The 24,336-nt window shown below is 48.4% G+C and overlaps 1 protein-coding gene across 8 annotated transcripts in view; it reads right to left on the reverse strand.

The window, feature by feature from the left end:
* Positions 1-24,336, reverse strand: part of LOC102026497 (arf-GAP with GTPase, ANK repeat and PH domain-containing protein 1) — a gene marked incomplete at its 5' end in the record, with an annotated part of 356,403 nt that overhangs the window by 81,291 nt on the left and 250,776 nt on the right. For 5 of the 8 annotated variants that reach the window (XM_005395317.2, XM_005395319.2, XM_013519936.1 and 2 more), the window contains 1 exon segment: positions 3,969-4,046. In XM_005395317.2, coding sequence (XP_005395374.1) covers positions 3,969-4,046 — 78 coding nt within the window. 8 annotated transcript variants of the gene reach the window in all.

Raw genomic sequence — 24,336 nt, forward strand, 5'->3', positions numbered from 1 at the left:
CTGGTACTGTTCCCCCACGCTGCTTGTGGCCCACCATGAACTAAGCAGCTTTGGTCCACCGTGCTTTTCGCCAGGATGTTCCCATGTTGATCATGGACCGAGTCCTCTGAAGCCGTGAGCCAAGCGAACCTCTCTTCCTTCAAAGCGTGGATGTCTGGTAATTTGTCTCATACACCGACAGATGTGACATCTTTTCTGACCCCAGGATCCAAGACAGCTCTGCACTCCATGGAATCCCTGAAGCACGAAGGGCCTCTTTGGGAATGCACCTTCCTCATCTCCCAGCATACTCTGCGGGCAGTGAGTGTGGGCATTCTCCCGCTGCATGTGCTCTGGGAGCAGCCCAGGGATGGGGGCTCTGGCAGGGGTGGACAGCTGTGCGGAGAGTGCTTGGCCTTGGCAGGTCTCTCGGACACCAGGCCTTGAGTGTGTGTGGCGTGACTGAGCCCAGGAGGCTGACGGTGGGGGGCACAGGAAGGACAGGCCTGCTCATCCTTGCTCAGAGCAGCTGCTTCCTTCTCAGCTGCTGCGTGAAGGAGGTGGGTGTGGGGCTCGGACATGGGCCTGAGGCCGTCATCCCCTTTACCTGCCATCCTTTGTCTACGGAAGTACTTTCCTCCCACCAAAACGGTCTCAAGCCCCCTTTGGGGAGCTGGTCCATTTGCTCCACTCCCAGCAGCTGGTGTGCAGCCTACTCCTGGTCGCTCAGGTAGGATGAGTCCTCCGCAGACGTCATCCTGCCCTGGAGGGAAGATGCCGACTGACCTGGTGGGCTGCCCTGAGGCTTCTCCTCTGCACTGCGTTTCCTATGCCATTCTCTTGGTCCTTGTCCAGAAACAATTTACCAGAGAGCAGAGTGTTCCCAGGTGTAGCGCCAAGCACCTGAAGGGCAGGTCTTTGTACTTCTTGGCTTGAGAGGCAGCTGCTACGCTGAGAACCCTATCACGAATATACCTCCATCCCACCTCACAGGCTTCTGAGATGCAAAAAAGGCTATTCCTACTGAGGGAAATTAAATTTTACCCATCTTGAGAAAGAGTTCAATTTTCAAGACAATGACTGTTCCTTCCAACAGACCATTACAAATCTGAATTCCTGTCATCTTGTTTAGTGAAATTCTGTATCTTCCTAGTGTTTTTTTATTCTCTTTAAAATAAAAGAAGAAAAAAAAAGACAATGAGGGCTTGAAATAATGCCACAGGGTAGCTATGGAGTAAGTTTCAATCTTGACCGTTTTCTGATCTTTATGTGTAATTTCCTAATCACTCTGGTCTGTTTCTAGCCACTCCTGATACCCAGTCATCTCCCTCCATGGAGATCTGTGTGCAGGGCCCAGGATGGAGACATCCAGGTGCAGGTCCTGTTTCCAGGTTGTTAGTGAGTTCAGCAAACACCACTGGATTTATGGGACCCTGACTTCCTGTTTGTGACACAATACCTACCTGGCAGGGGACTGTGACAGTTAAATGAGATAATGGAGTCCAGAGTTCAGAACCCAGTGGACACAGAAGAACAAGGGCTTCAGAGGGTCCATGGGCCTCACACTGTGGCCCTGTCACTCAGGATCCTGTGTCCCCTGGAGGGTCTTGAACACCTGAGCCACACTCAAGCAGCTCCTGTGGGTACCTTTCCGAACCCCCTATTCCTGAAACTCAAGTTCTAATGATCTATAGGGAACTTAATGCTGGTGCCAACCTGATTCTGTTGGTGTTTACTGGGTGCCTTTGAATAAGTTACTCAAGTGGCGTATTTAAAAAAGCACTGTATTTCATCACAGGTACCTTTAGATTTGCCTCTGGGCCTCAGGTGCAAACATAAATCTGAGTGCTCATCAAACAAATGTTCATAAAGGACCCTTTCACAGACAGTAAATACGCGATAACATCTCACATCAAAATGCTGGAAGTCAGAAAGGCATTTTGATAATGTATATAATTACACGAATTCCATAACATACTATTACAAGCTCATGAAATGAGATTGTATGTGTAGATATTAAACTTAGAAGAGACCCAAAGTACAACGAAGAATGATCATGTCACTTAATTGAAAACTCATAAATGTAACTGAACACAGAACAGAAACTTACTATGACGGAGAAAAATGAAAGAACGTATGAGGGGGAATCGGCTATGTAGTTGTTGTTTACTTTGGAACCCCCACAATTGATACTGACAAGGAACCTCAAACTAGCAAAGCTGGTCAGTGGTCACAGAGCAGGCCAGAGCAGGTGACAGGCGGTGTTGTGCATTACCTGATCAGGCAGGCTGCGGGGCCAGCACTCTTGTGAATCATGGCACTGGGTGCTATCGAGTTCTGCGCCCACCGGTAACACCGGCCCGCTGGTCTCAGGTGCGGGTGTCTGCCCTCAGGCCTGAGGGGCCAACCCCAAGTCGCTTTACTGTTCCCCGGTTTGGTATTCAATGGCATTTAAAACCAGACCTGACAACTTTTTTGAAGGCTAGAAGTCAATGAACAAATTGGTTGTGATAAATCCACACGCATACAAAAGACACACGTTTGATAAGGACAGGGGAAGAGAAATGCTATGCACCCTGGGCTGAAAGACTACCATTTAAGAAATAGCAGAGGAGGACACTAACATCCTCCAGTATGCAACAGAAGTGACACCAAGTCGGACTGTTTCTTGAATCCTATTTTTTTCTCTCTCATTTTTTTTTTTTTTGTTGAATGCTGGAAAAAAGACACCAATGGGCCAAGCTCCACTGGTACCTTAACAGACAATTTTCCCTTGAGTAACAACAAGAACAACAAAAAATTATGATTAAACAATGGCTTTTTAACAAGCCATTGTGCAAATGTAGTTCTATTTTCCAAATTCAGTTTTTTGTTTTTTTTTCCTGGCTGAGAGCAGTGTTTTCAGCAGCGAGACAGGAGTAATTGTGGAAGGAGGAAAAAGAGGATAGTGCTATAAATCAGCAAAGGTTAATGACCGGGATGTGAAGAAGGGACTTGTTTACAGAAATAGTGTGCAATTTAAAATTTACAAGAGATTTAATGCCACCGCTTGGCAATCGCTAAAATCAACAGCCCAGAAAACAGTGACATTAAGAAAAATATTACAGTTATAATCATCCCCAAATAAGTCAATTAGTGTTAGGGCATGAGCTTGCGATTACTTGACCCATTTGGCTCGCACTTAAGTGAAAAAAAATTTCCCCCTATTATCCCAAGCTCGCTGGATTGTGACCTCTTTTGCATCATACATATTATACACCAGCCTCCCTTCCATGTACTCCGGCTGATGGTGCTGGTTTTTCCCTTGCCTGGCATCAAAATAATTCTGACCCTTGACATTTGTAATCATAAAAAAGGCAATTTATAATTGTGTTGTTCAAATGAAGGTGGGGGAAAAATTCAATCTGCTATTATACAAAAGCAATGACGGCTGTCTTCGGTGAAAAAAGCAACCCAAGTCAATTTGTGAACTTTGGCACCAGACGACCTTTAGAAACACAACAATATACCGAATTTACAAGCAATAGCAGCCCATGCAAATGGTCCAGGCCTGCCTGCCTCTGGATTAGAGCTGCAGCGAGCATTATGGAGAATGCTCCCGCAAAACAAATTAAGACTGTTACTTAAATGTCACGGCACACTATTGTATTTGGCTACAGATCATTACACCTGATACTAACACTTTTAAAAACTGTAATAACTTGGGAAATATTACATTGAGTGCCCACATGTATAAAGGAAAAGAAAAAAGAGGAGAAAATAGGTTTCTGAAGTAATTTAAACATCACTAGTCTACGACTGAAGGAAAGGTCAAAATTTAAGTAAGCTGAAAGGAACATGAATGGTAAAATAAAACACACAAACACAAAGATGGAAAGACCACAGGAATGAGCCCGCCAACACAATAGGGGAGCATGCGGCTGGGCGGTCGCGTTTCCGAGTCTGCCGCGGAGGAAGGAGGGAGGAGGCGTTGAGGTGCGAGGCGTTACCTTCGGTGTTGGTGCTGCTGCTGCTGTATATATTTCGCAGGCTACCAACACGGTTTAGTTTCCATGCTTTGCGTTTGGCTGCATCCCGACAGCAGAGAGGGGAGAGGGGGAGAGGAGAGAGAACAAAAAGGAAAAAGAAAACAAATGAAAAAGGGGAGAAAAGAAATGTCAAAGCAGCACATGAAGTCATCTCCGAGCCGCAGGTTCGCGCGAAGCTGCTGGGCACCTGTGGGCCTCCCCGGCCTGGCCTGCCACTCCCCCTTCGTCCATGCAGAGGGGCCCAGAAAGGCCGCGGTGCCCCGGGCCTGCACAAAATCAAAGAAATGCCCAGGCAGAGAAGTGCATGCACCCCCTTTGCACACGGTGGCTACTCAAAGCAGGGCGCACGCTGGCCTTTTCCTTGGGGGCTGTAGCCGCCTCTGAAGGCGCGAGGATCCAGTAGCCATGTGCTCTTTCATGTGGCAGAGTATGAGGACCATGTCAAATCAAGAGAGACTGGCGATTAGCAGTTCGTGCCTACACGTTGCAGAAGGTGGGTCTTTAAAACCAAGAGCTGTTGAAAAAGAAGTGGTTTTCGGCAGGCAGACTCTAGGCTGGGGAGTCTCCACAGCAGCAGAGTTCCAGGACTAGTTTGGGGTGGTAGAAGGGTAGAGGCCGGTATCTTTCTTTTTCTTTTTTTTGTACTGGGAATCAAACTTGGGACCTTGTGCTTGCCAGGCAGGTGCTGTGCCGCTGACCTGTCTCCCCGGTCCCAGAGGGCATTATCTTCTACCCCTGTAGGTGTGGCAGGCTATGAAGGGAGCTCCTAGGGGCCCAAAGAACAAATGCTTTCACAAGCTCTCTGCAGGGACAGAGACACCAGTTACCGAGAGCGATGCTGGGCCCTAAGGCTGACAGCAATGACCCGCCGGGGCGACACGAATCCCCTCTGAAACCTCCAGAGACACATTTCCCACTCTGTCTGGCCTCTACCCTCCCAACCATCAGTTCAGGGATGCCAACAATTGTGGCCTGGAAAAGGCCAACTCGAAGATTTCCCTCAGCCCTTCAAGAGACACCGCAGAGAGCCACAGTTAAACCGAGTGGCCCGCGAGCAGCTGAAGATGCAGTTGCATGTCGAAGGGCTGGCCGGCCGGGCCTGCCACGCAGGAGACACGTGGACAGGCTCAGCAACGGTGACAGTCACGTGTCCCTGCAGGAGGGTACCACAGGGCCATCTGTGTCTCTGAACATCCAGGAAGGGAAACTAGCTGCAGCATCTATCGAGCTGTGTGGGTAACCACTTGTTTAGAGCAAGGGAGAAGCGAAGCAGCGGTCACTTGTGGCCCACGGCCCTTTACACTTCACAGGCCTGGTGATGCTCAGACACGGGCAGCCAGGGGAGCCTCCACGCTCCCACGGCATGCCTGGGCCGGGGTCCGCTCTCCAGCTCCACTATAGCCCTGACTCAGGACAGTAACTCTTCCTGCCTGCTGCAGGGGTACAGCCCAAATCCTCAACCCTGAGTACTATGGTTTAGACCTTGGTTTCAGGCTCTGTGTTTGCACCAAGTTCCAGTGGCCAGAAAGTGACCGGGGGGAATGACCAGGACTCTGGGATGAGTTCTGCTGGCAAAACAAATCTCACTGGCTTTCTCTGTGCAGATTAGATTTTCTCGTGGCCAAGAAATTAAATCTTTAAGAAGAGCAGATGTAACTCTGAAACAGAGCACTGTCTACTCAGGATGCAAATTTTATAGTAACTGTAAGAACAAAAAACAAACTGGGACTTAGTTTCTTGATTTAAAATGCTAAAAAGCTGTCCTCACTGAAAGGCCAAGAATTACCTCATAGTTTGAACATCAACAGATATGTTATTAGGAAATATAATCCCTACAGCTGGTGACAGAAGCCTTTCTTTCACCAACTATGGGTATGCATTTGATTTTCCATGGGCGGAGAAGCCTCCTGCATTCCTGCATCTGCAAGGTCTCCTAACTATCTGTGAGGTCCTGCCTAGGGATCTGTCTCAGGAAGGCCACACGGGCAAAGGGATCTTTCGGTACTGCCAAGACAAATCCCATGTACTAGTGAAGGAAACCAGGCTGAGGAATTTTCCTAGTTTTTCGAAATGTTACTAGGCTCTGCAGGTATGTATGACAGAGTGTTTGCAGAATTAAATATGCACTTAACTTTCTGATAGCTGAGGCTCTGGAGTTTTCAGATTTCACAAGTCCCAGAAAGAAGTGGTGCCACAGTTTGAAGGCAGGCTGTATTCCTCTCTACCTCTTTCTAAAACATTTACATATAAATAGGCAGCATGTGGCGGGGCACCCCTCTGGAAGGGAGCGATGTTCACGTGCAGGAAACCTCTTTCCCTGGTTGCTTTATGCCTAGCATTTTTCACACTCTGATCTCCCATTACTGTAGGGATGTATAAGCAGGAAGTGAACTTGCAGCCCGGATTTCTATTAACCTATTGATGAAATAATCAATTTTAATGTGTAAAATGTCATGCCTTTTCCTTCGTCTTAAACTAATGGCCATTCTCTGGCTGATATCAAGGTCCTGATATGTGCGTTTGTCTCCTGGAACATCGATTGCTCTAAGTCGCCTTGTTTAGAAGCTTCTCAACGAGAAAATACAATCATATTATCATTGACAACATCTCAGGGTACGCCTGCTGCTGCTGCTGCTGCCTGGTTTCACTTCCAGGGGAGCCAGAGGCACTGTGTCACAGAACCCACAGCACTCTCGGCTGCTGATACCACGTGACCGCGTGCCATGATCATCACCACCGCTGGTGGGTGGTGTCCCCGGGTCTCAAGCCTCAGCGGCTGTGACACCTCTTGACCACATAAGGACCAGCTGAAAAACTGAACTTCCCAGGCAATCTTTATTTTAATTAAAGTTTAAAAAAAAAAAAAACAACAAAAACTTTGAGGAACACAATAACATATTGATTTTGTCATGAATGTTGTAGTCCACAAAACTGTTTTAATACCAAAATCTCACATCTTACGGGATGAAAAGGCAGCGTGGTGTGAGCATTGTCTGTGTTTCCATACTACAATTTTGCTCCGTGAGTAGGCAGCAGCTGCTTCCGTAAACAGGCTTTCACCCCGCTTCAAACAGCTGTGGAAACGGTGGCATGTCTCAGCACTGTCGCCAACATTTGAGCACTCAAATACAAGCTCCACGGACATGAAATCCCAGGTCCTTATCATTTCAGGTCTGCGCAAACTAACTGCCAAGCCAGGTGCAAAACTGTGAGCTTGATCTCTTCTCACTCCAGCTTGCAAATGGAACAGAACTTTCTGAACTCTAATCTGGGTCAGCAGAAAGGTCAGCGAGCTTGGGGAAAGGGAGCCATTAGCAGGCAACATCGTCCCCAGACCGGCGCTGAAAACGTGAGCTGAGATTAGGCACAGGCTGCTCCGTGGCTATCACAGTGAGAGGCAGGAGAAGCAAACACGGATGGGTGAGAAATGAGGTGAAAGAGAGAGGTAAAGCCCCTCATTACACCGCTTAGAATGTCTTCTCTAAGAATTAAGGGGATCAAAACTGAAAAACTCAGGGTAAGTCAGAGACTCACCTCCAAATTAAGAAGATGAAAAGTGTACAACTATGTAATGTAATAATGGCATTGTTCATTTTACTTAAAATTAACACAGATCCTTGCAACTTGCTTGTGGGCACTAGATGTACTGGCACGCTGAATTCTGAGGCAATCCTTCTGCTACCCCAAAATACCAGGGTGGACAGGTGTACTGAGGGCCCTGTTTGGCTATTTAGTTATTTTTGTACCACAGTGGGTCACCAGGTTGGCAGATGGGGTGGACAGCACCCTGGGTCAAGCATCTAACGAAGAAGACTGCTACAAATTTAATCACAGATCATTTCTTCAAGGTGGCTGTTAAGGACAGACGAGGAATTCTCTGTCTGTGTGGCCAAACAAGGCATGGCATAATATACCCAACTTCCCATAATTACTAACAGACAGTCACACTCTTTTGAAAGATAGACAGAGAGGAAAGGAAAAAAAAATGTGCAGCTTATGGCTTTCTACTAAGTTCCAGTAGCTGGAATCATTTAGCGTTAACAACCCCCCATCATTGCTCATCTTATTTTTGGCAGGGACAGCTTTTCATACGGACGCGTGCAATCACAAGGGACCATGATATTCATGAGGGAGTCTCATGTTTAATGTCAGCTCACAGTTCACATTCTGGTGCCACTCTATGGACATTTATTTTTAAAGGAAAATCCCTTAAACTTTGTTTCTCTAAGTGAAAAAACATTATTTTACTATACCTTATGAATGCCTGGACACTGATAGTGCATCTCCAACCTGAGACTCTTTGGATTAGCTTTTCATACACGCAATAAAAATACTCCGTAGCCTGCCGGCGTGCTCAAATGAGCAGGGTTTTATCCTAAACTTCCTCTGTCATTGTACCAGGAAACCATAGACTTATTAATGTCACCTCTGGTCTCCTTCTGACAGCACTCTTTGTTGATTAGATAAATATTCCTCAGATAGCTGATTAAAAAATGATGCCACCACCGTGTGTCCAAGGCTCGTCCCCAAGTTGGCTGCGCCAGCGTGCATGAATCACTTCCCCGGCGTGGACCGAGCGGGCCAGCTCAATGAGGCACGCTGCAGCCCTCAGAATCAATTATGAGAACGAATGGGCTCTTTGTACCTGCATGGAGGAAGGCCTGGTTGAAGAGGTGTGTCACTCATTTCTAACAATGTCTTGTCTCAAGATGAAACAGATAACCCTCTCCATTCATACAGGCAGTATAAGCTGGTACCTCTAGGAAAAGTCAAGCGATCACCTTGTCAGATAGTGCACGTCCCCATCCACCTTGGAGGTGCTCCCATCTTTTTAAGGATGCCATCGGTGTAAATGCCACGGGTGCAGAGGGGGGCACCTCTGCTCCTCGGCACGCTGCGGGCTGACCACGGCACTGGGACTTTTTATAGGAAGCTCATTCCCCAGGAGCCTCCGCAGGCCCGAGCGGATGCTGCTGTGGTTTTGTGTCACTTCCAGTTCAGTGCGACCGGTGTCCCGTGATCTTTTGTCCATGGCGATTGCATTGTGAGGCCGGAGATGGGGGATTTCTTTTGTGCTGGCCACTTGAACGTTCATTTGCCCAACAAGACTTTGTAAATGTTCTGTTCTCTTATAAAAAGGCAGTGGATTTTTTTCCCCATAAGATGCAACCCAGAAGATTCTTACGCTATGTGAACTCACTACTTCAGCTGTGAAGGGGCTTGACACAACGGCCGCTTCCTAGACGACACCTTGCCGAGAAGGACTCGCGTTGAAACGTCCCTCAAAAGGGCCTTTGAAAGGATTAAACAAAACCTGAGGCCAAGCAAACATACAGGGCATATGTTCAGGAAGCAAAATAACTTTCCCTTCTCCGTCTGTTGTGAGGCCAGTACTCCTCCTCAGTGGAAGCCCCCTCCCCAATAAAAAAAGGAATTAAAATATCCCATGACGTAAAATTTGTGAAATAAGAAATGAAGCCTGAATTTTAAGATTTTACAGTTAACTTGCCAGAACTGAGACTGGCTCTGTTTGCCGCAAATGCAATTTCCATACTGGTGGCTTCCTTAGCACGCCTGTGTCCTGAAAACCGCCAGAGCCTCTACACTGTGGGTGAATATGCAAATGCACAGAAAATGCCATTAATCTCGGAAAACAGTGAAAATAAAAACTAAGCAGAAACTCCAGGATGTGTCATAAAACCAGAAATTCCAATTAGAGAGAGTCGGTTTTCTTTTCGGCCAAGAAACACACTGGGTTGAAGATGAAGGGGTCAAGTATACCCAGGATCAGTCACGTAGCTCAGTGTCACAGCAAGACTACGGCTTCCGCAGGGGTCACAGTGAGACGCCCGCTTAAGCAGAATATAACTTGAGATGTGTTTGCAATGTAGATTTTCAGCTTGTCACACTCTCAGAGATTAGAAACACAACAGCAAATGACAAAAATATCTCTCCCCGTTTTTCTGGGGCCACATTTTGAGGAGAAGAGCCCTTCTGGAGGACAGCTTATCGGAGACTCAGACTGGGGCTCCGTGTCTCTCGGCTTTATCATTCTGGGCAAATGAGAAGAGCACGACATGGAAACTGGATCTCGGGGCCCTCAGCCCTGGGAGGAGTCTTCGCCTTTTTTAGGTCTACGTATTCAACTGAGTGCAGTGGTAGTACATGTACTGTAATCACTTGGCATCACTACTGGCACTCAAACTACACACACACACACACACACACACACACACACACACACATCGAATTCTCATTTGAAAAACAAATGAAGTTCAAACCAGTTTCCCCAAGCTGAAAGATGTATATAAAATATACATGAGACTTGTGATCATACAGCCCTGCAGGAGCGGGGCTGGGCGCGGCCTGACGGGCCCTGCCGTGGGGCTGACTGCTCTGGGTGTCATCAGCTGGTGGGGACGGGGCTGGCGGGGCTGGGAGAGGGCGACCAGTGCGCTGGGACCACCTTCGCCTTCCGGCCACAGAAATGAGTGATACTGGGGAACATTCATCTTTTCTCCCAGTCCCCACTCCCCTGCTTCTTTTTTCTCCTCTCAGTCTTCTCCAACACAATATATTGCATATTGCAGGTCTTTTTGGAAAATTTTTTAGAGCACAGAAATCTTTTTTTTTTTTTTCTGGTACCGGGGATCGAACTCACAACCTTGTACTTGCCAGGCAGGCGCTGTGCCGCTGAGCTAAGTCCCCAGCCCCCAGAAATCTTTTTTTAGCAATTCCAGAAAAAAAAACTTTTTTTTTTTTTTTTAAATAAAGGTCCAAATTGTGTTATCATATTTCAAAGGCAATGGCCGGTTAAAGCAACTAATCAAAGGCATAATTATTTAACGATGGCTGCTTGCACTCTCGAGCAGGGCCATAATTGAGGGGCTGTGATCACTGGACCACCGGCCTCCTGGACTCTGAACCACCGCCTTGTTGGAGCATTTGATCTCCATCTTTGCATTAGGCTGGGACACCAGCCGGCGGGGGGGGGGGGGGGGCGAGGGGCATGATCCACTCCAGGGCTGTTCTGTCGGTCACGGTCCCTTCACCCAGGCCATCGGGACCGAGAACGCTGGTGACGGCGTCTACCAGGGGCAGTTTTGCCTGCCTCACTTAAGAATTTCTCCAGGAACTCCCCAAAGAGTCCTGATTTGTGGACTGAGAAACCATGGAAACCATACGCTATAGGGTATTCAGTCAGTTTAGCACGAAAGATCAGAATGGGAAGTAAGAGGAGAATTCTAAACTTCTGAGTCTTTTTGCTGTTTTTGAGATGTGCTCCTTTAAACACAGGTTCCTTCCACACAGCGGCTTTGACCACAGCCCGCAGCCCTTCAGCACGCTCTGTAGTTACTGTGGATGACCAGACAGGGTCACTTCTACCCTGAGAGGGCCCGGAATAGCCATGCCGTGCTGAGACACAAAATAATGAAAAATGTATCGTTTCGTACATTTAAACACGAAGTACACCGGTTTCACTCAGGGTTAAGCAAGACATATTGGGAGACTCAGTATTATTGCAGAAGCAAAGCTAACTTCATATTAGCTTAATCTTAAGAATAAACTGTGGCTAATCTAGGCTTTTCCTCTTCCTTTAAATTTTTATCCATACACAAGTATATTTGTCATATTGTAAAAATAGCTCTGACATAAGACTTGTACTACATTTTAATGTAAGGTTCTGTGTTACTACAGTTATAAGTGTTCCTTTATAGTGGAGCAGCACACCATAATTGTGGACTATGAACATTTAGTTATTTCCAATTTTATACTAGTAAGAATACTATAATCTGTTTTCTGCAGGCACATATTTAGCTGTCCAAAGAACTGTGTGTGTACACAGCGTGCTGTACACACACACACACACACCCCTTTGCTCTGCCTGCCCAGAAAGCAAAGAAGCAACGCCATCTAGCTCCTTGAGCACACCCAGCCCCCAGACCGATATTCCTAATACCATTTTAGATAAAAACAGCCAACATTCCTTGGAGGAATGGCTGACTCTAGGGCTGAGGCAGGAAAGACCCAGGGCCGACCTGGAGCATCCCGGGGAACAGAGACTCAGGAAGTGGGAGTCAGGAGAGAACCCACACACATGGCCGGAAGTCCGCAGGGGATAGAGCCATGTGGAGGAGCTGCCCGCAGCCACAGCCGGAGGACTCAGGCAACAAGACAGGTAGCGTCGCCTCACAACCCAAAGTACAACACAAATGCCCAGGCTTCACGCAGATTAGTAAACGGAGGAGAAAAGTCTCATCTGCAAAGAATTCTAATAATTACACAGGTACTCTGCCCCCACGAGCAGTGACTTCCTCCCACAGAGCTCGGGAGAGGGTGCGCAGAGTAGCTCCACAGTGCAGAAACCTGATGCCACTCCCTCGTGCCCAATGGCCAAGGCCAACATCCACTGTCCTAAGTCACACTGACAGTGTGTAGCCTCGACAGACTGTGACACAAGCAGTGCCTTACCGCTGTGGCCCTCCTCCTCCAAGCTCAGCAGCCACAGCTAACCCTGAGAGGAACGTCAGACAGATTCCAGAAGAGGGATCCAGGACAAGAGGCCTGACTAGTGGTCCCCGAAGGGGCCCAGGTCACCCAAACTGGGGAGGCCTGAGAAAATGGGCCAGGCAAGTGGAGCCTGGGAGATGTGCCAACTGACTGTAATGTGGGTCCTGGGACAGAAAAAAGGCAACCGGTTAAAACTCGTAACAGGAGCCAGAGACACGGGAAAGGGAGGGATTGGGGGGGAAGGAGACTTTAAAAAAGAACTAAGGCGTGTTATGTCCATGTGCCAACTCTGCGCAAGGAATGTAACTATGTACCTCATGCATGTACTAATGAAAAGTTTAAACTGAGAAAAACCCCTGAAGGATCCAAATAAAGTACAGACATTAATCATAATGTATCAAAATTATTTCATTAAGTGTATGACATGAACCCTACTAATGAAAGCCATAAATAAGAGGGGGGGACTGGTGTATGTACAGGCGTATGAGAACGCTGTACTATTTCCACAATTTTTATGGAAGTCTAAGCCTTTTCCAGAAAATACAGGCTATTAAAGATACCGTAACAAGCGCGTTGCACAAGAACATGGTATTTTTTCCCCCATTCGTTTAAATTGTTTCCACAGTGCAAAATGCCAGAAGTAGCACTGCCAAATTAAGGGCGAGGAATATTTTATAGCTTGGAATACAAACAGTGCCTGGTCACAGTACATCATTTCTCCTACTCACTAAATTGTGCAAATTAAAGACAAATTCAGCACTTATTGTGGCATACAGAGCCCACATCCATGTGCTACTGAGCTGCTTAACACACTCACAACGGGGCTATAATTTGTTATGTCTCCCTGCTGGGCAGCTCTGAACCATCACTGAGCGGACATGCACGCCTGGCCCACAGAGTGGCAAGGGACAGTCCAATCGGATGGTACAAGACACCCCAATGAGACACTCAGGAACATACCATTGGTGGTTCAAGTTGAGGGAATGTGCTCACCACTTGAATGCTACGCTAATTGGTATTTGTGCCCGGAAAAAGTGCTATCTAATTTACAATTGTGAAGACAGCCTTCAGAGTATGTTTGATAGCTATTTTTTTTTGGCAGTGGGGTCTTCTTGAGACAGGGACTCACTATGTAGTTTAGGCTGGCCTTAAGCTCACTTTGTAGCCCAGCTGGTCTCAAACTTGCAATGACCCTCCTGCTGTAGTCTCCCTGGTGCTGTGATTACAGGCGTGTGTCGCCACGCCCCGGAAATAGCTAATATTCTTTGGAGGCAACAATGCATCAGCAACAGTTTTTTCTGGATACTGTGCTGTCACCTTGTGTTTCACTGGGAATTGCTCACCTTGTAATTATTTTTTTCTCCTTTACCAGAGTACAGTGCCTGTCTGCCAAAATGCACCTTGTTTGCACAATGTTTTGGCTGCGTGGAGCATCAGCTTGTAGGGATCAGAAATGAGCTCTGACCCATTGAGAAAAACTACTATGGTGAATTCAAACCCCAGCGTCTAATCAGCGCAGCGCAGTGGCCTTCTAACAACAGGGACAGAGTTTAACAAACACGAAGACTAGAGCCACGCTAAGCAGGCTTCGGGAAATCCACTGAGACTCACAGCTGGTGACACAGGGCCTCTGAGAAGGCCTAAACCTGGGAACGGCCTCAGGATCCCAGGTGCTGCAGACAGAGGACAGAGCAACTGCAGTCATAGGACGAGTAAGCGCAGTGCATGGAGAAAATACTGTCTGAAATGGGAATTTTAACTTGGGCCCATTGATCGCTTTCACCAGAATCCGTAAACTGCAAGAAAAAGAACTATGAACTGCCTTATTCCGCAGAGCTACTGCGTTCACAGTCTGGTTTCAACCCTCGAATCTGTACCACATGTGCACTGTTTGTGTGGTTCTCATACATCATTATTTTTATTCCTCCTCCTCTTCCTCTTCTTTCTCCTCCCTCCCTTTCTCTCCCCCTCCTTTTTTCCCCTGGTACTGGGAACTGAAACCCAAGCCTGTACATGCTAGGCAAGCACTCTACCACTGAGCAACACCCCCAGCCCTTCCTGTTTTTCTACTGAGACAGCGTCTTGTTAGGTTGCCCTGGCTGGCCTTGAACCTGGCGATGCTTCTGCCTTAGCCTCCTGAGTAGCTGCGATTCAGGCTGTGCCACCACACCCACCCTTCCTTTTAAACTCCTTGAGAAAGGCTCTGCTTTGCAGAGTGCAAGGCCTGCGAGCGGCCAAGAAGAAGGCACAGGGAAGGAGCACACATCCCGAGACCGGGACGCAGGCGTGCGTCCGAAGCCGGCCTGTGTGGTGGTGTCAATGACAGCCTCCTGCCACTGCCGCCAGGTGCCAAGGGACATAAAGACCGGGAGGAGCAGGGGGAGAGTGATGGGGCGGGGAGGGCTAGTCCCTGGGAAGAGCTCATACCCCTACTGGTGGTGGCAGTGGGGTGACTCTGTGCCTTGGGAACCCCCCATCCTTACGAGGCGGCACACCGAGAGGGGCACACGGCCAAGGCCACCCAAAGAACGAGGATCTGCAAAACCCGAACATCACAGATAGCAGGCAGACAGGAACGAGGGCGGCGCTGTTGGCGAGGGGAATGCCAGTGATTTTCCGCTTTGTCTCTGTGGACCCTGTGGACCCGCCTGTGCCATTCTTTCAGGGCAGAGCAGAAGAGGCGTGGACGCAGGCACTCGTCCCGAGGCAGCCTCCCGTCCGGCACCTCCGGCTCCCGGTCACACACACAGAGGGCGTGTGAAGATGCACTTACTTTGAGATCACACTGAATTCAAGGTGAGAACAAGCAAACAAAACCCAGGAGTGTAATGAATCCATTTCCATAGCGGTTGTTAAAGGTGGACGGAACCTCGCTTCTCGGGGTGGCTTGCACGGCGCTGTGTATCTACACGTCTGCCCCGCCTTTCAAAATTTAAGAGTACTGCATCCACTGAGTGGGGGCAGGGGCGGGAGAGTCCTACCCTCACAGCCCAAGTGGGTAGCGGATGTGCTTCTTCTTACCAAGATGTCCGATAGCGAAAGGCAATCTCCACTTGAGATGGGTGACGGTACACATTCACATGCCTTTGTGTCCCTTTCGTTATAAAACTGGCACTGGAGGTAGCTTATGAAAGTCTCTCTCTCACTCTCCAGCCACTGCCTGCCTATGGGACGCTGACTCCTCCTGGCACACGGCTGAGAGAAACTTCTTGTTCTCTTCCATGGCTTCCGGACATGGACGTCCCCGCATCTGGCGGGTTCCCGTGGAGTCCCTGCCTCAAATCCTAGGACTGCCCAGGTATCAAGGCACGATCTACATGTGCGAGTCCAGGTCCTGCCAAGGGAAAGAGCTGCTTTGGGAAGTGAAGCAGCTCTGCTTAGGGATATACGTGCAGGAATTTCCCTGGGAACTGAACTAACGTTGAAAAAACTTCAACAGCAACCCAAGGGCACCAGGTGAGCTGTTACAGAGCATCCTTCCTGTGTGGCCTGCAAGCAGCGGTCGGTGGCTTTTGGACACAGAGACCGTTACGTTAGGAAAGTGAAACCTACCTCTGCGCAGCGAGCTACCTACCTGTCAACAAGAACAGAACACAAGGTGCGCGCTCCGCCTCTCCAGGTGTGCAGCTCTGCAGCTCTCGCCCGCTGGGCTCCCTTCTCCCCTTCCCCTTCCCCTTCCCCACGGCGGTTCCATCAACAAACCCTGCCAGCTCTGTCTCCGGGTGGCAGGCATCATCTGCCTCACCACGGCGGTCTCCCCAGGCCACCTGGCCCGGTGGGGACACTGTCACAGGAAGCCACCCATGCTTCCTGTGGCTTGCACGCCCGCCCCCTGCAGGGGCATGTGCGCCCTGCATGAGCACCAGAAAGACACCTTCAGAACGTCACTGGGCCGCGTCCCTCCCCTGTGCACCCTCCCCGCCACTTGCAGGAACTGAGCGCAGCGCCTGTGTCCTGTGGCTGCTGTGACAAAGCAGTGCGGACCGGGGGGCGGGGCTTAAAACCAAAGACGCCCGCTCTTTCGTGGCTCGGGGCAGACATGGCCTGTCCCTGCCTCCCTCACGCGGCTGCTGACAGCGGCAGAACGTTGACACCGCCTGCCTGGTGGCTGTCACTCCCACCGCTGTCTCTGTCTTCATGTGGCTGCAGCCTCTGTAGTCTGTCCACCTCCAAGGGTCCACTTGAGTTCCATGTGACTAATGACATCTGCAGTGACCCTGTTTCCTAATAAGGTCACACACGCTCGGGTACTAGGCAGTAGGATCTCAGCACATCTCCATGGCGGAGGTACAAGTCAGCCCAAGTCTGAGGTCCGCTGTTGACAGGCTCTGCCCCGTCCCATGTGTATGTGTCTCACTCACCTCGCCCCACCCATTCAGCTCAGAACCTTCTTCCTCAGCCACTGTCTGCACTGGGAAAACCCTTCACACAAGTTGTCCCAGCTGGCATCGTCTGCCGTTTAGGGCCCAGCTGTCTAGGAAAAGGCTGAGAGGGGCGCCCGGCAGGCAGTAACATTCAGGGCCAAGGGCTCTGAACGGATGAGTGGGGTACCAGCGTGATTTTTCCCAAACAACTTTGATTACTAGAGATGACACAAGTAGTATTATTTTGTAACTGTAAAGATAAAAATAAGAACATACTATGCTGCTCTCCAATGATCTAGAGACAAAGGCTAGCCTGCAGGGAGGGGTTTCCTTCCCATAGGCACTACGAAACTGCAGACAAATTTTCAGAGGAAATCTGCAAATGGGGTAATTCTGACAACTGGTGTCCAGGTACGATTTCTGACAGTATCTAGAAGCAGATCAACTGTCTACAAGACTATTCCTTTTCTGTTCTTGTTTTTTTAAATAACATATTCTTAATCCATGACTATAAAAACTGCATTTGTGCAGCAGAAGGTTTAAATTGGACAGGCGTTGAGATTATCCAAAAGTGGCTTGAAATCACTACATACAAGTTTAAATGACAAAAGGCAGAATGCTGCCCTATTTGATAAAGCTCAGACCTGGCTTCCAATGAGAGGAGAATCGGTAGTCTCCTTAGCTACCCGTCATTGTCACTACTACAAAACATCATGGTCACCACACAATCACCGCCAATGTCACCAGCATCCTTAAATGCTATCATCACCATGACTACGGTCACCATCCCCTCATCGTGGTCACACACCATCCCCGTCACCATATCTGCCACCACCACCACCACCATCACCAGATCATCACCTCATCTTTCATCATCATGGCCACTGTTGCCACGGTCACCATCACCGAACTTGCACTGTATCAGGCACTGTGCTGAGAAGTTAGCACACTTTTCTCCTGGTTTTCACAGCCATCCAAGAGTGAAGAACTCTTTCACCTGCAGTCAAGGGATGGAAGGACTCGGCCGAAGCCCCACACTTCTGCGTGGTGAACGGTGGAATCGCCACTCACATACCTGCACGCAGTCTTGTCTTTCCAGTCAAGAAGTCCTCTACCCATACCTTAGCGATTGTCAGCTCTTCCTCCCAGATTTCCCGCAGCTGTAATGGCACGCAGCTTCCTAAACACATACAGAAGTTTCTACCCATCTGCAGTACGACCAGAAAGAGGGCCGTGACTTCTGGTGGTGCCGGTCTATGATCTGCACTCAGCCTGAACATTTGCTCCTCCTCTATGTGCTTCACAGTCTTCCTTTTACGAAACAGTGGTGATGGTGTTTATTGGTTTAAACATCCTTGCTTGGTAAAACTGAAAACGGGTCCGTGTTCTGTCAATCCTCCAAGTTACTGACAAGATTTAGTTAATCCGGGAAATGAATAATGTTTGAGATCCACTTTCAGGATGTAACAACAGGTATTAGTGAACGAATTGCACCCAAACTTCTGGCCCCTCATGTGAACCCTAGCCTCAGGGACTCTGAAATGCTGAAGGTGAAAGAAGCCAAAGGCTCACACTTGAAAGAATGTCCCATAAGGAGGTGTGTTTGATGCTCCCTTAACAAGTGCAATTCCTACAGAAGGGACTGACCTATTCTAATTAAGAGGGCAGACTAGAACTTTCCATGTGAGGAGACTCAGAACTTCTCAGTTAGCAAGAAGATGGATTTTTATTAGCTGTCCTGAAGACCAGCTGTACCGGGAAGCTGAAGACGCTGAGACGCTCTGGAGACTGCTCCTTGTTAGACAATAAACAAACACTTCGATGGGGCTGGCCTGGTACCGTGGGCAGTCAGCACGTGCTTGGCACAGATGCCGAGGGACTGAACACACAGAATACAGCTATGGTGTCCCCAGAAATGGGTGCCATCTTGAGAAATTACCCATATGTCAAGGTAGCACAGTTAATGAAAGTCTCAGAACACAATCCAGAGTAAGTTCTAAATTGTATTATTTCAAAAGGTTTTTTTTTTTTTTTTTTTTTTATCAGAGACAGTACGCAACTACAGTAGGTCCTCTTGTCTGCAGGGGATATAGTTCAAGATGCCCTAACATGAATAATAGTAAACACCATCTATACTATGTTTTCTCTTACACATACACACTCATGATAAAACTTTAGAAATTAGACACAGTAAGATATCAGTAAGTGACTATCATAATGAAACAATTCTAAAAACATAATATAATAAAATCACCACTATCATTACTCTTGCACACTTTTAGGTAAAACAGAGATTGCTCAAACACAAGCACTGGATGTCCTGGCGGGTGGTCTGTGAACAGAGATTATGAAGTGATTAATGGGCAGGTGGTACACTTGGGGTGGATACGCTGAACATGGAGATGATTCTTAGCCATGATGGGATGGGAAGGGAAGATGTGAGATTTCACTGTGCTACTCCGAGAAGTGTGCAATCTAAAACGCATGATTGGTTTGCATCTGGAATTGTCTACTGAGCATTTTTGAAACCAGAGAGAAAACGCATAGATGAAGAGGGACCGCTGTACACATGTATAGAGCATGTGCACACACATGCACATGCCTGTACACACACACACACACAGCTCCCATCGTCTCCACTGGTGGCTGAGCCAGGGAGCTCTGGTAAGCTGGTAGAGCAGCGATGACACATACTCAGTGATTTCTTCTCCTCGCCCCCGCTGAGCTAGTGGTACGCTTTCTTTCTGATAAATCAGAAGTGGGTAAAGAAGTAAAGGCTGGCAAAATCAATCTTTCTTGGTGGCTCTCAATTTATAAAAAATACACAGGTGCCTTTTGATGACCATGAGTTGGCACTGTTGTTTCCCATTAATCAGAGCATTACTTGACACTTACTGTTGCTCCCCAGACGTACACCTGGGCACCTCTAGAGGGCTTTATCTGTAGGAGGGAGGGGAGTGGTGGCTGCATCTTCTTCTCTTCCTCCAGCTGAAAGGCGCCCCCAACCGGCAGCCAGAAGGTTGGCAGGGCAGGGCTACAGCCCCAGGTGGAGGCCAGCGACTTAGGTCTGCGTTGGAATACTGCCACTTCTCTAATCAAGATGGTTGGCATTTAAATTGAAATGCAAAAAAGGCCCAGCAGGGGGTAAAAGAAAAATGCCCACCCATTTGCTCTTCTCACAACTACAGCAGAAGTGCACTGCGTGTCAGAGGAGAAGTGAAAAATCAGAAGACGCCTGTCGGCTACTCGACTCTAATCTGCCGTGTGGCAGTGGGTGGGGAGCCCAGCATCATTTCTGGCAGAGGTGGGCAATCGCGCCGTCTCCACCCTGGGTCCAGGTGTCAAGTGGCCACTCTGCCGGCAGAAGCTCAGTGTTGTTACCACAGATGACTAAATGACAATGCTGCTACTAATCGTTTATTGAATAATGAAACTGACACAACTGATAAAAGGTTTCAATCTTGAGAAAAATGATGTATCGTTTCTCAGTTTCCTGGCACCGCTATTTGTGTGACAAACGGTTGCAAAGACCCCAGTTAATCTCTGCATACCTCTGAGCCCGCTGCAGTGTCTTCGGCATGCACCTCCAGATAATCAGGGACGGCTAATAACACCGCACGGGGCTGGGAGGGCCAAGACTGGTATTTCATCAAGGCTGATCTCCAAACCAATTTGCACAATGGATTTTTCGGGGGTTGGGTAAGAGGGAGTGGAGCCAGAGGTAAGAAAGAAAGAAGAGCAACACCAAAGGCCCCCGAGCTGCAGGCTCAAGTCAGACGTCTAAAATACGCTTGCAAGGAGAAGCAGGGTCACCAATCGGGCCACAGCGGAGATGACTTCTGATTGGCTCTGTGCAGCTTATAGATCTTCTCCACGGTGAAACGTGGTCCCCGGCACCAGAGCGACTGTCAGGGCTGTCACACAGTGCAGCGCGCGGCCCTGTGTCGTCAGGGTGCCCAGTGTATCTGCCTTCCATCCACGTACAGACAGGTGTCTTCTTGAAGTGGACTTCCTTCCTTCCTTCCTTCCTTCCTTCCTCTTCCTTCCTTCCTTCCTTCCTTCCTTCCTCTTCCTTCCTCTTCCTTCCTCTTCCTTCCCCTTCCTTCCTTCCTTCCTTCCTTCCTTCCTTCCTTCCTTCCTTCCTTCCTTCCTTCCTTCCTAATACTGAAGCTAGTGGGTAGCACGCTTGGAAGTAAAATGAAGACTGTTTATAAGCAATACTCCAAAGAGCACCTTCACTTCTCTGGTGCTATGTGTTGTATCTTATTCTTGATTTGGCTAAAAAAAGAAGTCCCTATAAACTCATCAGGCTTTCCCCGAGAAGTTCATGCAGCACGAACACCGTGCACTCTCTCCTGCTGGTGCCTGTGTCACTAGGCTGGTGGCGAATCAGGGTCTCAATATATACCAGATCTGAAGGTGATGATGACGACGTGCTTCTCAAAACCCCGGGAGGGAAGAACGTGCTTCTACTTCCCCTGCCATCCTACCAGCAGGTCAATGCACGGGTTTGTGTGTACAAGCACTAAAGACTTTAGCTCAGTGAGAAGAAATCAATTCTGAGATGTGCCATATAAACGACATCATCTTCAACCATCATGCTGCATGAAAATGACCAAGAATGTGCCTCTGTCACCAACCACCAGGAATGCAGGAAAACCCAGCCTGGAAAACACACTGAAGGTCATGGGCTCCATATACGAGTGGATTCTGGCCCTCAGACTATGGGTCAGGCTGAGAAAAGACAACGAAACCATATGGTTACTACAAAGGACAGGTATAAAGTGTGCTATGTAACTCTGGGTGACCTCTAAAGGGAGCCCCGGAGGACCTGGAGGGTGGGTGCACATCGATGGGGCATCAAGAGGCGGGACCACCTCGAGGCCGATGGAGCTGCTTTGAACGGACCACCACCAAGGACCAACATCCACCTGGGATGTTCTGAGTTTTCATGTGATGAAACCCCACTAGTTCACTGACTCTGCTGGAGGCTGTTGGATATGCAACAGAAACACTGCGCTCTCTGCTGCCCCAGCATTTCCCCAGTGTGTCTGAGAAGATGAAAGGAGGGAAGGTGCCCATGGGCAGGAGCCGAGGGCAAGGCTGGCATCAAAGGGCTCAGGTTAAGTTAATGATTTCTTTAGAGTGAGGGCTTTACAGGGCCTTTAGTTTGGTAACCAGCATCTCCAACTCCAAAAGGAAGGCAGATGGCAACCTTCCCCACGCTGTCCCATGCAGAGGGTCTTGCGGGACTCTGTTTTCACAATGCAAACTCTGGGCAACACTGACTTGTATCACATGAACCATACTTGGAGAAAGAAATACACTGGAAATCCACAGTCCCTCCCCAGAGGCCAGAGAACTCCTCTTCCTCTCCTTTGGAATTGGTGTGCCCTAGGCCCGTGCCCTGTATACCCATGATTGCACCTCCCAGATTCCAGGAAGTACTAGACTAAGCTTAAGGGACTGTAGCCTGCGGGAATGTTCCACATAACTGGGATGCATACATAATGCCAGGCTGCCCCTAACGAGAAGGTGCACTGCCAATCACATGTGCATCCCATTTGGAGAGGCAGACAAGGTAAGACTGCCACGCCTTCTCTGTAGTGAAGGGTCAAGCATTTTCCTTGCACTCGTGAACTGTAGTGTGCTATACTCTCTGCTGTCAGCTCTTAGGGAAAGGAACTTCACATGTTGCCCGTGTTTACTGACTCACCCCCAGGCGTGAAGGACCTTGGCAGATACCATCTAGGTGAGGTGAAGAACAGCGCTAAAAACTGTGGGGTGGGGCTACTGAGTACACAAGATGATGACTGTCTTTGGCATGTGAGAAGCACAACCGAATAGGTGATTCTTTATGTCAGAATGTAATACTCTCCATGAGTCTCTCTTGGGTGAACCAACAGAATCTGTAAATACACTGAGTATAATATGGCTTCCAAGAATAATGTTTTTGTATTGCAAATTGAATGCCAAGAAAGGGACTGCTGGTAGACCCTGTCCCTATGTGGGGAGTCTGTTGTCCTGAGTGTTGGGTCCTGTTCTTTGTGCTCAAAACGGATACGCTCAGTGAACCCAGATGACCGCCCTGGCAGGCAGGAAGGGCAGCGTCCCTGTTTTAGCTGAGATCACAGAGAGAGGAGAGGATGAGGAGCCTGTCTGGCCATCCTGCTGGTAAAAAGCAGAGGCCTAGCTCCTCAGATGATTCCCAGCCACTGTGGGCATCTGCCTGGCATCCTTCTTGCTACCGTTGTGCCCTTGTCCATACACAGTGGCTGCCTGTGTGGTCTGGCTTTCTCCCAGGGTACACAGGGAGCCCTAAGGCGAAGCAGACCCACAGGAACCTGACTGATACCTGGGCACTCACACTACTGGTGGACTCACTTTCACAGCCAGCAGGGTCTAAGCATTTTCCAGAACTTTGAATCTGTGCAGAATCTATATTTTTTTCCCTGACTCACAAATTCAGAAAAGAAGATATTACAGGAGATAATCAAGAGGCAAAAAGAACATTTTCAAAAGTCAGAGCAATGAGAAGAAATAAAAGCCTTAAAAGAAATATTTCAGCAAAAGAGAAATTTCTTCTTCTTCATTAGAATAAGGAATTGCAGAATGAAATGTCTTAATTACCCATGAAACAAGATCGCCTCGTGCGATTGCCTTCATTTCAAGAGCACTAGAAAGGAGAGTGCCCCATGGTAAGTGTGCAGTCTTCTTCCAGTTGTTGGAGAACTCGGGGGCCAGGCATTGACTCTCAAAATGGTCCTAGGTAAGAGCTTTTCTGTATGTCACCTTCTTTAAATTACCAACCCGATACAGGTAGAAACAGATCTGCTTCCCTTTAATCCCTCTATGTTTGATGGTTCTTGGGGTCACTTTTTAAAACTGACTCAGCTTGTGGCTTGGACATCGTGAGTTCTATAAATCCCAGCATATAATGGTATGTAGTTAAGAACCTGGAGAATATACAAATATTTCTATACTGACCCTTCTAAATTAAAGAGTGCAGAAATATGAAACAAGTAACATTTTTATAGCTAAGACACTGAACTGAAGGTAAAGTGAAGCTTCTAAATACCACAGCCAAATGTGAACATGCACACAGCACACTGTACCAGCTCTGCACGACAGTTAGCTAGGTGTGGCCACCTCGCTGCAGTTGGATACAAGCCCTTTGCAGGGAGGTGCCAGCCCTGGAGGCCACCAGGCTGCAGCCTCCCCTGTGGGACTCTTCTCCACGGCATCTCAGGGAGCCCGTATTGGTGCCCTCTGCGGGAAGTAACCTTGCCCAAGCTCAAGGTGCCAAGTCCTTTTATGCTGCTCCACTCTGTCCCATTGCCTTGGTCTCAATGACTTACTCTAATTGGCCAGTACATTTTCCAAGAATGGCCATAGCAGTCTCTCAGGCTCACGCTCATCCAGGACCTTTACACTCACTATCACAGTCCACAGCT

This window comes from Chinchilla lanigera, unplaced genomic scaffold (genome assembly GCF_000276665.1).
Source record: "Chinchilla lanigera isolate Chin_1 unplaced genomic scaffold, ChiLan1.0 scaffold00052, whole genome shotgun sequence".
NCBI classification, from domain to species: Eukaryota; Metazoa; Chordata; class Mammalia; order Rodentia; family Chinchillidae; genus Chinchilla; species Chinchilla lanigera.